This window comes from Danio aesculapii, chromosome 25 (assembly GCF_903798145.1).
Source record: "Danio aesculapii chromosome 25, fDanAes4.1, whole genome shotgun sequence".
Lineage (NCBI taxonomy): Eukaryota > Metazoa > Chordata > Actinopteri > Cypriniformes > Danionidae > Danio > Danio aesculapii.
The window spans coordinates 31,294,416-31,309,017 of record NC_079459.1 but is presented as its reverse complement, the minus strand read 5'-3'; the positions used below and the strand labels follow the sequence as shown (position 1 = coordinate 31,309,017).

General features: G+C 35.0%; 2 protein-coding genes across 2 annotated transcripts in view; one reads left to right on the top strand and one right to left on the bottom strand.

Moving 5' to 3' along the window:
- Positions 1-300: 300 nt before the first annotated feature.
- On the top strand, positions 301-13,338 carry sv2 (synaptic vesicle glycoprotein 2). Its single transcript, XM_056451660.1, has 13 exons — positions 301-451; positions 2,568-2,624; positions 2,729-2,890; positions 3,602-3,764; positions 3,854-3,975; positions 7,065-7,228; positions 8,678-8,758; positions 8,841-8,939; positions 9,111-9,199; positions 10,076-10,203; positions 10,285-10,380; positions 10,718-10,877; positions 11,221-13,338. The coding sequence occupies exons 1-13, from the start codon at positions 388-390 to the stop codon at positions 11,402-11,404; spliced, it is 1,569 nt and encodes a 522-aa protein (XP_056307635.1). The 5' UTR covers positions 301-387; the 3' UTR covers positions 11,405-13,338.
- The window catches only part of cpeb1a (cytoplasmic polyadenylation element binding protein 1a), a 16,005-nt gene continuing 14,741 nt past the window's right edge, over positions 13,339-14,602 (bottom strand). The window contains exon 11 of the mRNA XM_056451661.1: positions 13,339-14,306. Within this exon, the coding sequence (XP_056307636.1) occupies positions 14,196-14,306 (111 nt within the window). The 3' untranslated portion in view covers positions 13,339-14,195. The remainder of the gene's footprint in view (positions 14,307-14,602) is intronic.

The window sequence follows — 14,602 nt, the reverse complement described above, 5'->3', positions numbered from 1 at the left end:
TGGGAGAAACAGCGACCCCTGCTGGTGGAAAAAAAGGGGCGGGCTTTCGTTCATTGCGTCACGCTGATAAACCCCTCCCACACTTATATGTATTTAAATCATAGACTGTAAAATATAGATTTAAAAATGTTTTAATGTAAATCGTTATTTTATATCTAATACGGATTTATTATGATTCTTTATATGGTTTAGCGTGCAAAGAAGAATATTAGATATTTATTCAAAACATTTAAATGACATTGGGCGGGTCTTGTCGTGACCAGCTCGTGACGTCAGACAAAACCACGCCCCTCACGCGTCTGTTTACAGAAGTACAGCAGAAAATTCAATCTTCCGTTTTCTGATCATGTAGTTTACACTCATAATTCTTACATTTTAAATATTAATATGCCTCGGCTGTCTTGTGAGGATACAGAACCTCTGCTATCGTCCACTCATATTGAAGAAGACGGTAAAAATGCACCTTTTTCTCGTTAAACACGTATAATGGAACTGGATTGTGTTGTGAAATGTTTACAGTATTTAGGTTTTGGATATTGCGATCGTGTTAAAGATGAGTACAGTGTTGATACAGACTCTCTTTTACCAGATGTATATACTATTAAATCTGGTGACTTGTTATGCACGAGAATTTGTATGCAAAAAAAGTACTGTGGTAATACTATGGCATTCTGATAAACACGTCAAACCAAAAATATGAATTACCAAATATAATATAATAAATGATTAACATATATAATATGGTTACCATATATAATTGTTCATATGTTTTACTAGTGGGTGTAGGACACTAGTTAGTTTATGCAAATAAGGTTAGAAGTAAACTATGACATTTATAAACAAAAAAAAATCTTCATACAATGGACTAAAATGTTGGCTTAATGGCTGTCATTGAGGTCCAACAAAATACTGAGATATAATAATACATATTGAGCGTAAATATGTCTGAATTGTTATATCTAAAATATAATATTATATATAAAAATGTGAGCAATTCCATGCAAATGTCAACCTTGCCATGAGAAAAATTAAGTTTTAACTAAAATACGGAAACCGTTTCTAATTTTTTGTGTAGGCAGGTATTTGTATTGTAAAGTATTGTATTACAATACTTTAGAAATACTAAAAAAAAACATCTCTGTCAATGTTTTTAAACAGTTGTATTTGATTTATTAAAGTAACACGAATGGCAATTTCACATCGGTCACATCCATAACGAAGCTTTTTCCTCATAAATGCTAAAATATTAAATAAAATTTCAATCAGTTATGTTTGTTTTATAGTGAGCTAACTCTTATCCTATTGATAAGCATCGTTTCTTTTGGGTTGTGCAGTTTAATTCACAGAATTTCTACTAAGCATGTTGTTTACTGCAAACTCGCAGACTTTTTTGGTCACATCCATGTTCATATTCCTTAAAGTACAAAACATGTTTACAGATTGATATTTTTCTGAAATTATAACTCTGTGGTTAGTTGTTCTGAAAAATATACACAGATGTTTCAATATAATGTTAACGTATACTTTCTATGTGAATTTATGTTTTGAGTTTTTACTGCAAATGTCACATTCATAACGCTGAAACTGCTCATGTATACATTTTATTTTGCCCAAAAAAGAGAAAAAAATAACACGTAAATGCTTTTAAATGTCTATTTTATTAAATTAGTTTTAACAATTCTATCTAAATTGGGGAGTGACTGCATAAAACAATGCCAGAGTAATTGGTAGTTCATTCCTCTGTGGCGACCTCTGATAAGCCGAAGGAAAGTGAGTGAATTGTTTAAAAGGGGACTTTTTTTGCTGATTTTAAGTTGCTAATGCCGGTGGCTTAGTGGTTATCACTGTCTTCACAGCAAGAAGGTCACTGGTTCAAGTCCCAGCTGTTGGACCAGTTGGCATTTCTTTGTGGAGTTTACATGTTCTCCCTGTCTTGGTGTGGGTTTTCTCCGGGTGCTCCTGTTCGCCCCCACAATCTAAAGAAATGCACTATAGGTGAATTGGGTGAACTTAATTGGCCGTAGTGTGAGCATGAATGAGTGTGTATAGGTGTTTCTTAGTATTGGGTTGTGGCAGAAAGGGCATCTGCTGCGTAAAAATATTCAGGAATAGTTGGTGGTTCATTCCACTGTGGCGACGTCTGAAATAGAGACTAAGCCGAAGGAAAATGAATGAAGTTGCTAATACCATGGTACTCTGATATATTAATATATAATTTAATATTTCATTACCATATATAATATAGTTACCATATATGATTTAAATAGTGGGTGCAAAACATTAAACTTCATTTATGCAAATGAGCATTGAAGTAAACTGAAAAAAGTTAAAAAGTTTGCTCAAAGTCTGTCATTGAGGTCCAACAAAATACTGAGGTGTGTAAATAATTTTTTATTTAAAACCTGCCTCTCTGTTTTTGCCTAAGGAGAGACAATTTCATATGTAAATGCTTTATAAATTAGCCTATATTATTGAATTAATTTAAATAATTCTATTTAATGACACATACCCCAACACGGGACATTTTTGCTGATGTTAAGTTGCTGATAAATGGTTCTGTCATTCAGAAGAGCAGGCGTCCAGCAGAAAGAAACTTTCATATGAGGAGGCTGTTGAGAAAGCAGGTAAAGTCATCTCTATTTCTCCATCATATTTTCCACATTTACCATCATACAGATGTTCAGATGCAGTGGTCGGCTCATGTTTCTCTCTGTGTGTGTGTGAGCAGGGTTTGGTCTCTTCCATTGGCTGCTGTTAGTAGTCTGTGGATGGGCAAACGCCAGCGATGCGGTGGAGATCCTGTGTGTGTCGTTCCTGCTGCCCACTGCCCGCTGTGACCTCCAACTCAGCTCGGCCGACATGGGCATCCTCACCGCCAGCATCTTTCTAGGTTATCATCTATCCTGTTTCTGTCTCCATATTTGATTCATAATAATAACACTGAAGCCGGTGATGATGAAGTTAATATTCTGTAAAGATGGCAACAATGCTATCAATAATAATGAAGGAGGTATCAATAATAATCATGATGCTTTAAAAAAAGACATATACCCAATACATACCACGTACAGTTGGAGTCAAAATGATTAGCCCATCCGTCTATGGATGTCAGTGGTTTATTCCAACATTCTTCAAACTATCTTATTTTGTGTTCAACAGACCAAAGAAATCATAAAAGTTTTGAACCACTTGTGATCTTTGTGTGGACTATCCCTTTAAATGAGTGGTGCTCAACCCTGTTCCTGGAGATCGACCTTCCTGCAAAGTTCAGCTCCAACCCTGATCAAACACACCTGAACCAATTAATTAGGACCTGAACAGCACTTGATAATTACAGGCAGGTGTGTTTGATATGGGTTGCAACTGAAATCTGCAGGAAGGTCGATCTCCAGGAACAGGGTCGGTCACGGCTGCTTTAAATCGTGTCACAAATCCAATTAGTTCCCAGTTTGGTTGAACTTTGAAGTGTGTTTATGTGAAAACTGCAGTGTCATGCTCTCCGTTTCATACTTAACTGACCCAGTGATTAAATCTGCTGACATTAGCGTGACTTTGTTGTGCTGATCATGTGTTGAGTAAGATAGTGTGTTTGCTCCTGCAGGGATGATGGTGGGCGGTTGTGTCTGGGGCTTTCTGGCTGATCGCAGAGGAAGGCGGAGCATCCTGGTGGTTTCTCTGGCTGTCAATGGCACATTCGGGGCGGTGGCCAGTTTGGCACCAACTTTCTGGCTCTTTCTGCTCTTGCGGTTCTTCAGTGGAGTGGGGTAATAATAACATGCCGATAATGGATTTTTTTTGTTACATGCAGTGGTATCACAAGAATGACATAAATGCATCTGTGTCTCATTCTCAGGGTCGGCGGCTCCATTCCTGTCATCTTCTCATATTTTTCGGAGTTTCAGCCGTGTTTGAGGAGGGGGGCGATGATTAGTGCTCTGGCAGCCTTCTGGATGGCTGGAAATATTTTAGCTGCAGGTAAAAAAAAAAAATCGTTTGAGAGAAAAGCGCCTGCGAAATGAAGAGTTAAGACAATCATCTGTATCCAAAAAGTCATAACTAAACATATAAAGTCAATAATATAAAGTACATAGACTTGTGCTGGGAAATGATTAAATATGATTAATCACACTCAAAATAAAAGCTGGTATCTGCACATGTGTGTGTGTGATGTGTATTCATGATTCACGTGTAATATAAATACACGATGCAGATTATATATAAATATCTCAGGGGTGTTGCTAGACATAAAGCTCTACTGGGGCACGCACTCCCTCCCCCTATATATATATATATATTTATTTTTTATTATATATATATATATATATATATATATATATATATATATATATATATATATATATATATATTTTTTTTTTTTTAAATAAATATTTATTATAAATAAAAGTATTCTTGTTATTATACAATTATTATTCTAAATAATCTTAAATGTAACTGGAAAACAATGTTAATTAACAACTGGAGTGATATGCTAAAATCATTTAAGAAATCTTTTGCGTAAATATTGATTTCATTTGAATGAAATTCTATAGACAATTCACTAAAATACAAAAAATATGTTTTATAGAATTATCTGTTGTCTTAGAGTTGACACATGGCAGAGAATTAACGTTAGGTTTTATTAAGTCTTACCTTTTCATACTTCATACAAAAAAAATATCTATCAGGAGGCACGCTTAGTAAGATCACCGCCATATTGTTTAAACTTTAGTTTTGTCGACTTGCAAAACAAAAAAGGCTGTTACGCCGGTTTTACAACGCATGAGCGGCGCGTGAGCAGCAAGTTGCCTACTTTTTTGGCGCACATGTTAACTACCAGGTCTCGCACCGGGAGAAGAGCAGCGTGTGCGAGAGGTGCGCGGATTCTCTGCGGACATACGGAGATGCGTCAGTTTGCTTGATTGCACTGCTTTCACCAGCGTTGGTTCGGTTGCACATAGAGTATAACGTCTTTATTTCGGAATTACCACTCTTAATAAATACACTTGTGAAGTAAAACATAAGTTCATCAAAGCATGATGAAGTAAATCATATCTCAATGCATTTACTGGGGCACTGGAGATTTTTACTGGGGCACTGGAGATTTTTACATGCCCCAGTAAATTGGGTCTAGCGACGCCCCTGAAATATCTATTTAGTTTTTTTGTGCCCTGTTTCCCCCCACAAGTCCAAAGACATGTGCTATAAGTGAATTAAATAAGCTAAACTCTTCATAGTGTATGTATGTATGTATGTATGTGAAAGAGTGTGTATGGGTGTTTCCCAGTGATGGGTTGCAGCTGAAAGGGCATTCGCTGCGTAAAACATATTCTGGATAAGTTGGCGGTTCATTCTGCTGTGGCGACCCCTGATTAATAAAAAGACTAAGCCCAAAAAATTAATGAATGAATATATATAGGGCTGCACGATATTGGACAAATCTGATATTGCAAGATTTGATTTTCTGTGCTAAATATTGCGATAGGAATACAGTTTCACAAGATGAATTGAATAGCACTATTTGATGGTTTTCTGGGGAGCCTAGCAGTATTATGGTACAGAAATTGAATAATCACAATGAAAAATGTACAGTTGAAGTCAGAATTATTAGCCCCGTTTATTTTTTCTGTTTAACGGAGAGAAGATTTTCTCAGGACATTTCTAAATATAATAGTTTTAATAACTCATTTCTAATAACTGATTTATTTTATCTTTGCCATGATGAAAGTAAATAATATTTTGCTAGATTTTTTAAATACACTTCTATACAGCTTAAAGTGACTTTTAAAGGCTTAACTAGGTTAATTAGGTTAACTAGGCAGGTTAGAGTATTTAGGGAAGTTATTGTATAATGATGGTTTGTTCTGTAGACAGTCGAAAAAAATGATAGCTTAAAGGGGCTAATAATATTGACTTTAAAATGGTTTTAAAAAAATGTAAAACTGCTTTTATTCTAGCCGAAATAAAACAAATAAGACTTTCTCCAGAAGAAAAAATATTATCAGACATACTGTGAACATTTCCTTACTCTGTTAAACATCATTTGGGAAATATTTAAAAAAGAAAATCAAAGGGGGGCTAATAATTTTGACTTCAACTGTATTTGCTTTGTCTAGTCATTCTAGTCATTTTTAATATCTAAAAATTCTTAGAGCAAGTAAAAATATTGATTTGTTTTCACCTTCAGAATAAATGAGTCAAAATTAAGAGTTTTTAATTAAAACAAGCTAAATTATCTGCCAATGGGGAAAGTAAAATAATCTTGTTTTTACTTGTTTTTACTTTAGAAACAGGACAAAATATTCTAAGTAAGAATTTTTTGTTGCTGTTGCATAAATCGTACAAATTCTGTATAAAAATTGAAATACAATAAATCTTTGATACACCTTCAAACATCGTAATCTTTTGTGTCCAAATGTTCTAAACTCTCTTGAAATGCTCATTCACAGGCCTTAAAAACACATGCAAATAATAAACCTTCACTCTATTGTGGTTAAACTTAGCAGCGACTCTAAAAAATCACATGTTCTGTATCTCTTAGCTGGTCAACTATAATCCAGACTCAATATTGCATATCTTGCTTTGTGACAATTGCGTATACTCACATTGCAATATCAATATATATAACTTATAATATAACTTTTATTTTGGATGCTATTAATCGCAAGTTATCTTTGCCCAGCACAATTAAATATCTATTATCTATGTACATAGTAAATAATACTATGTAAAAACTAAGATTTATTATTAATTAATATTGATTAATCACACTAAAACAGTCATAAATAAATGTATATTTATAAATTTGTACATTTCTCAAGCGAAACCATAATATACAGTATGTACATTGTATATACACACACATAAATTAATATATACAATTTATTAAATGTGTATGTGTTTTTAGCAGACATTTTGTACATCACATTGGTCAATTACTGGTTTTTATTGTGCTTCATAAATAAATTTGATTTGATTAAACAGATCAGCAGGCTGTACTCACCTGTCATCATGCACACAGTAAATCCACACATTAGTATTGATTTGAATATATATATTGTGTCCAGGTGTGGCGTGGCTGGTGATTCCCAGGACATCTCTGAATGCTGACTGGGGCTGGTTGGAGTTTAAGAGTTGGCGTCTTTTTGTGGTCCTCTGCTCGATTCCCAGTCTGTCATCAGCACTGATTTTCAGACTCTTCATGCTGGAAAGCCCAAAGTTCCTCATGGAGGTTCAGAACGATCCAAATCCTAAATGAATCGAAATTTTAACCATATGTTGTAAATATTCAATATATCATGTTATAGCTGTAGAATTTAGAGTTAGGGTTGATTTCTAATACCTGCAGAAATGGCATGAATATACATTAAAGGGTACCTATGGTGAAAAATACTTTTAAAGCTGTTTGGACAGACATGTGTGTAGATATAGTGTAGACAGTCATATTGAGGTGATATAAACTCACCCAGTCCTTTTTTTTTCAAATTTAACAACATAAAAACGGTGGACCAATTGGAGCGGTTTTCAGATCGACTGCAACTTGACGTAGGAGTGCGGTCCCCCCGCCCACCGAATTGATTGACAGCTGTGCGTATTAACATGTCCCGGTAGTCACGTGTATAATCATATCAACAAGACCAGACGTGCGCAAAGCAACCGGGAATAAAAGGCGTGTTCGGTTCGGTAAGATCATCAATCATCATCAAATGTGATCAAGACTGAGTTTCACATGTTTAAAATGTTTTAAAACAGAGCATGTGTGTAATGAATTACAGCGATTTAGCTTAGCGACACCGCGTGTCAGAACAATTATAAGAGAAGACGCTTTAATCCCAGTTTGTGGACGTTAAATCAGGTTTATTTTGTACATTAACATAACAGATATTCATACAGCAGTGAGGATTAACCTGAATCCTGTCACATATGCGTGCAAACAGAGTGCAAAGCTAAACGCGCACGCTATCTCTGTCTCTCTCTGTGTGAGGACTAGCCTTAAAGGCCCAGTACAAAAAAACAGCAACCATGTTTTACCAGCTATAACACAGACCCTTCAGACAGCTATAACAAACACTCTGATGGTTGTTTTGAGCTGAAACTTTACAGACACATTCTAGGGACACAAAAGACTTATCTTAAATCTGGAAAAAGGAGTAACCTAGGTGCCCTTTAAGAACGCACAATATATCGGTGGTCATATCGGTATCGGCCGATAAATGCTATTATTAATGTTATCATTATTGGTGTGATAACAAAATTAGGTTGATATCTTTAAACTGATAAATTAGGTATTACTTCCACTTGCTGCCTGCCTGTTTTTTTTTACTGATATTCTGATTTTGGTTAATGTTCAGTGACTTGGTTGTTTTATTTATGCCTTTTTTTGGACAGCCAGTAGATGTTTTTTGATATTTTATTTATATAAATTAAGGTTGGCCATTAAAAAAGTTCAGAAAAGATAAGGTTTTAAAATAATAAAATCAATTGTACACTTTTGTTTTTGCAATCATACAGAAAAATAACTTATAATTAAATATCGGCTATCTACCCCCAAATCTAAAGAGTTATCGGTTATTGTATTGGTCAAAAATGCCATATCGGTGTGTCCCTAATGTACATTCTTCTAGTATATGTTTCTCCATCCCTAATATACATTATTCTAGTGTATATTTCTCCACCACAGGCCGGACGTGAGATGGAGGCTTTATCTGTGTTCCAGAAGATATACAAACTGAATAACAGAGGTGCCACAAAACCATTTCCTGTAAGCCAATCTTTCCCACCGTAATAAAAGTAACTTAATTATTATGGGTTTTCCTTTCATGAATATGAGTTTGTGTTAACAGGCGTCAGGGCTCATGATCAGACCTAAAGATGATGAAGTGAAAAACAGACCCAGTCACAGCGGCTTAAGATTACAGCGCTTCACCAGTCAGCTCAAACAGGTTCACTTGTTATGTAAACTATATATATATATATATATATATATATATATATATATATATATAAAAATATATATATATATATATATATATATATATATATATATATATATATATATTTTTTTTTTTTTTAGAAACTATTAATTGACATGAAGTATTGTTGTTCTTCTACAGGCTCTAGTCCCACTGAAACAGTTGTTTGTCAGACCGCTGGCTTCCAGAAGTGTCGTTCTGCTGATCATCTTTTTCTGCATCTCATTTGGGTACTAAACTACATTTAAAAATGAATAAGCTCAGCATTCTACCAATGTATTTTCTCTAAAAATAAATATTTTTGGACTATTCACTATTCATTTACATAATGAGCAGAAAAATGCTCATTATGTAAATAAGCACTTTACTGATTGGCTAACCAAAACACAGGCCATTTGTTGTTACTGTGCCTTTTATCCTACTATACCTTTAAGAAATGTGGATTTATATCGCCATGTTGTACGTCATTATTTAAATGAGCTCTTTTAGCTCTTTTCTGATTGGCTAACTACAATACAGACTGTTTTTTGTTTATGTTCCTTTAAGATATCTGGATTTATATCGCCATGTTGTACACTATTATGTAAATTAGCTCTTTTCTGATTGGCTAACCACAATACAGGCTGTTTATGGTTTCTTTAATATCTATATTCTACGTCTTTAATATGTAAATGAGCTTGGTTCTGATTAGCTTACATTTCACACAGTCTGTGTTTTGCTAGTATAACTTTAAGATATCTAGATTTATATCTGCCATGTTGTACATAATTATGTAAATGAGCTCTTTTCTGATTGGCTAACCACAATACAGGCTGTTTTTTTTATTTTTACTGTACCTTTAAGATTTATGTACTACATTACGATGTTAATGTGCAAATGAGCTTGGTTCTGATTGGCTTACTTTTCACACAGTATGTTTTTTGCTAATATACCTTTAAGATATCTAGTATTATATCGGCCATGTCGTATACCATTATGTAAATTGCTCTTATGTAAATAAGCTCAGTTCTGACTGGCTAACCAGCTGTTTTGATTAGCTAGCTTCATTTTAAATGACGCAACTTCTGAATTAAGTATGACTATAGGATGTAAACCTCTTTGTGCAGGTATTATGGGTTATGGATGTGGTTTCCAGAGCTTTTCAAGAGGGCAGAAGATGGAGGTTCTCCATGTGCAAACATGTCCCGAGCCCAAAACACAGAGAACGAAAACTGCTATCCAGTCAAAACTGCAGGTTAATGTTACTGAAATATTTTCTAAAATGCATATATTTTATTTAGTCGTCATATTTATATCTCTTTTGCTTGCGTTTCAGTGTACATGGAGGGTTTTATAACGGCGGCTTCAAACTTACCAGGAAACATCTTCACTATTCTCCTCATGGACAGAATCGGCGGGAAAATCCTTTTGTGTTCGTAGAGTTATCATCTAACTCAAAATATTACAAATACAATTAAAGGAATCCTGTCAATGAGGAGTCTAAACGGATTTTTTTTTAAGTCTGAGTATCCAAAGCATGGGCTGTAAAAGCTCCGCCCTATTCTGGAAAAGGGGCGGGGAGAAGCAGCTCATTTACATTTAAAGAGACGCATAATAAAATTGTGTTTTGTGCTTTTTTAAAACTCAAATTAGGGCATTTACAGTATGGTATATTACATTACTGTGATATCTTTAATGTTTGCCAAGTAGTAAACAACCAATAAAGTACAACAGGTCGACTATAATGTGTTTTTTTTCTCTGTTCGTAGCCATCAGTTTACTGGTGTCTGGCGTGAGTGTGTTCATCATTTACGTGGTGAAGACTAAAACTCAGAGTCTGATCGTGTCCTGTGTGTTCAGTGGCGTTTCTGTCATCTCCTGGAACGCTCTGGATGTCGTTGGGACAGAACTTTACCCCACACAACTACGGTAAACACCAGTATTCAGAGATTATAATGCAATATGCAGGGCAGCCATTTACACTTTTGGAAATAATTAGGTCAAAAGTCCAATTAAAGCAGTAGTATTGTAAAACCGTATCACAATTTATAGCAACTTTTGTTTTTATTTAAATGTATTTATTCTGATAACACAATGCTAAATGTAATAAAAGCATTTATTCTAGTGTATTAAAAATTATTTTTATTATAAGCATATGCAAATAATGTAAAATAACGTTAAAACATCTGCAAACATCAGAAAAACATTAAAGAATGCAAAATAGCGATAAGAACACTAAAGAATGACCTTGACTGTCCTCTCTGCCATGCAGCTCCTCGGCTCTGGGGGTCCTCACTGGAGTGGGTCGAGTGGCAGCCATCATGGGCAATGTGGTTTTCGGGCAGCTGGTGGACTCGAGCTGTGCCGTTCCTCTGATGATGGTGTGTGTGCTCCTGCTGGCGGGAGGACTGGCGGCTCTGTGTCTGCCTCAAACTAAACAGACTCAACTCACATGATGCACATGCACACACACACACACACACACACTCAGGCATTAAAGAGGTACAGTTGAAGTCAAAATGATTCGCCCTCCTGTGAATTAATTTGTCTTTTTCAAATATTTCCCAGATTATGTTTAACAGATTCAGGAATTTTTCACAGTATTTCCTATAATATTTTTTCTTCTGGAGAAAGTCTTATTTGTTTTATTTTGGCTAGAATAAAAGCAGTTTTTAATTTTTTTTAAAACCATTTTAAGGTCAAAATTATTAGCCCCCTTAAGCTATATATTTTTTCATCGGTTGTTTACAGAACAAACCATCATTATACAATAACTTTCCTAAATACCCTAACTTGCCTAATTAACCTAGTTAAGCCTTTAAATGTCACTTTAAGATGAATACTAGCATCTTGAAAAATATCTAGTAAATTATTATGTACTGTCATCATGGCAAAGATAAAATAAATCAGTTATTCAAACTATTATGTTCAGAAATGTGTTAAAAATATTAAACAGAAAATATACAGGAGAGCTAATAATTCTGACTTCAACTGTAGTTCACCCAAAACTAATAAAAAATGGTCATCACTTGTAACAAACCTATTTTAGTTTTGTTCTTCCATTGAACACAAAAGAAGATACTTTGAAAAATGTCAGAAAATAGTAACTATTGACATCCATAATAGGGAAGTCAATCCGTACTATGGATGTCAGTGGTTACAGGTTTACAACATTTATATCTTCTTTAGTGTTTGACAGAAGAAAAAACTCATAAAGGTTTGGAAACACTTGAGGGAGAGTAAAACGTGAGTATTTTCATTTTTGGCTGAACAGTCCAAGTCATATGTGTAATTCTGGGAGCAAAACTCTAAACCAAAGATTTTGCAGTTTGCACTTTGAGAAGTCCGACCACAAAGAGTTTTTCATGCCATTCCATGTGTCAAAAACGGTACAGTCTTTAATTATGGTAAAATGCTGAGAGTAATCGGCAGCGTGAATCATTATCTCGAAGGGATAGTTCACCCCTAATGAATATTTGCTGGTAATTTACTCACCATTAGGCCATTCTTGATTCATTAAAGAAGATTTTTAGCTAAAACTTTGATTCTTGATCATTTTAAAATGTAAGTCAATGACTAACAGCACTTTGAGTTAAAAAACACATACAGGCAAAGCAAAGATAATATACATGCAAGAAACATGATGGCCTTCCATTTTGCTGTTCCCAATATTTGTTTGGATGGCTTGAGGGTAAAGAAATTATTAGTGAATTTCCTTTTTGGTGAGAAAAAAAGATTCAGAATGAGAATCTATTAAACTTGAGAAATCTATATTTAGCCCAGCCTTAAAGAAGTAAAAGACCTATTATGCAAAAATCGCTTTGATAAGGGGTTTAAACACATTTGTGTGGCGACAGTGTGTGAATATAACCAGTTTCTAATGGTAAAAATGTATTCATTTTATTTTTTATAATCACACTTGATAAAAACAGTCTGCAGAAACACTTTGACTGACATTCTGCCTTTGTACAGTACGTGTCATCAATTTTGTGTTTCATGTTTGTGAATCTGCCACTATGCTGACACACAGGCATCTGTAGCTCCGCCCTCTTCTAAAAAAGAGCACAATCTCATTTAAAGGGACAGTCACCAAAACGACACAATAAAAGTCTATAAATTCAGTTTCAAACAGTTATAAAGCATTATCTGTGTGGTATCTGAACTAAAACTTTACACACACACTCAGGGACAGCAGAGACTTCCTTTACATCTTCTATTAAGAGGCATTATAAGAATCTCTTTAAGAATTTGTATACATTTATAATCAATAATTACTTTTTTAACAACCATTTTGATGATTTTACGGAATTTTTCTGTATATTTGACTGAATTTATTCATTTTGTAGCACTTTATTGTTTGTGCACTGAAATAAACGAACATCCAGCAGAATTCTGATGCTTCAACAACTTTATTTAGTCCGATCTGAACAATTGTAAATAATCATGGCGATACTTGCAGAGCAATGAGGTAGAGACTTTGAAACCCTAAAAAGCGGCCACAAAAAGGCAACGAGGAAGAGATGAAGCTCTTTGGCACGGCTTGAGTGAGAAACCAGAGTATCGCACATACTCAACAAAGGTTTATGAGTGTTTATTAACACAAACAAGAACTCAAAGCGAGGGCGCCACCTCCATCAGCTCAAATAAACATCTTTAAAACCACTGGCAAACGTTTCCCTAGTGCTATATTTAAAATAAAAGCTGCTATTTGATTAAAATAAAACTATGTACACCACAGAGATCCTAACAGTGTTGTATTCAATGTAATGGAGGATTGACGACGGCGCTAAGCAACAGCATCAGCCCGCTGTGATGTCACTTCCTGGAGCATTTCACAAGTCAAGATGCTCATCAACCACTTAATAGAGCGTTAAAAAAAGACTAAAGCATCTGTTCACATAAAAGCCAAAACCAGCAGTAGAAAAGCCTTTAAATAAATACTAAAATAAAGAGAAGCCAAAGGCACCGACTGGCATTTGCCTGCATCAAAGGGTCAAACCTGCGAGATAATAAACTAATATTCTGTGCATGCCAAATCTAAAATAAAAACACGACTATTAAAATCAGATCTCCATGGCGATGGCTGTCTAGTTAACTGTGCAAACGGGTCACCATCGATGAACCCTTCACTGTGCATAGAGGCTTGATGAACGAGAATGAGAGCAGTGCAATACAACGCAGAAACTTCCCTCACACAAACATCCCAAAACAGTGAAGTGAGTCCGGACTCTTCCCCGCGTGGGGGGTTTAGGTTGGGTTCAGGCTCTTCTGGTTGCGCATGAGAGGCTGATGGCTGCTCAACACATCCAGAGAGTGACGCCAATGCCAGCATGACCGACAGTAGTACTTAAAACAGGCCTGAAAAGAGTTAGAAATGTGCTTTAGTCATAATGCAAAGCTTTTTTTCTGCAAATATGTTAGGACTTCATTTGCCATTGCGGGGAAAAAACATGACAGTAAATGGTCAAACTACTTGTGGTATGAACCAGTGTGATTATTATGACAATACATTCAAGTAATACAAAATAGCCGTTTGCCACTTCAAATTATATAACAAGCTGTTTTATACATGACACGGTTGACATGAAGCCAGTCTGGTTTTATTTATACACTAATGAGCTGAAATACTATGACCTATCACAAGTTACAACATA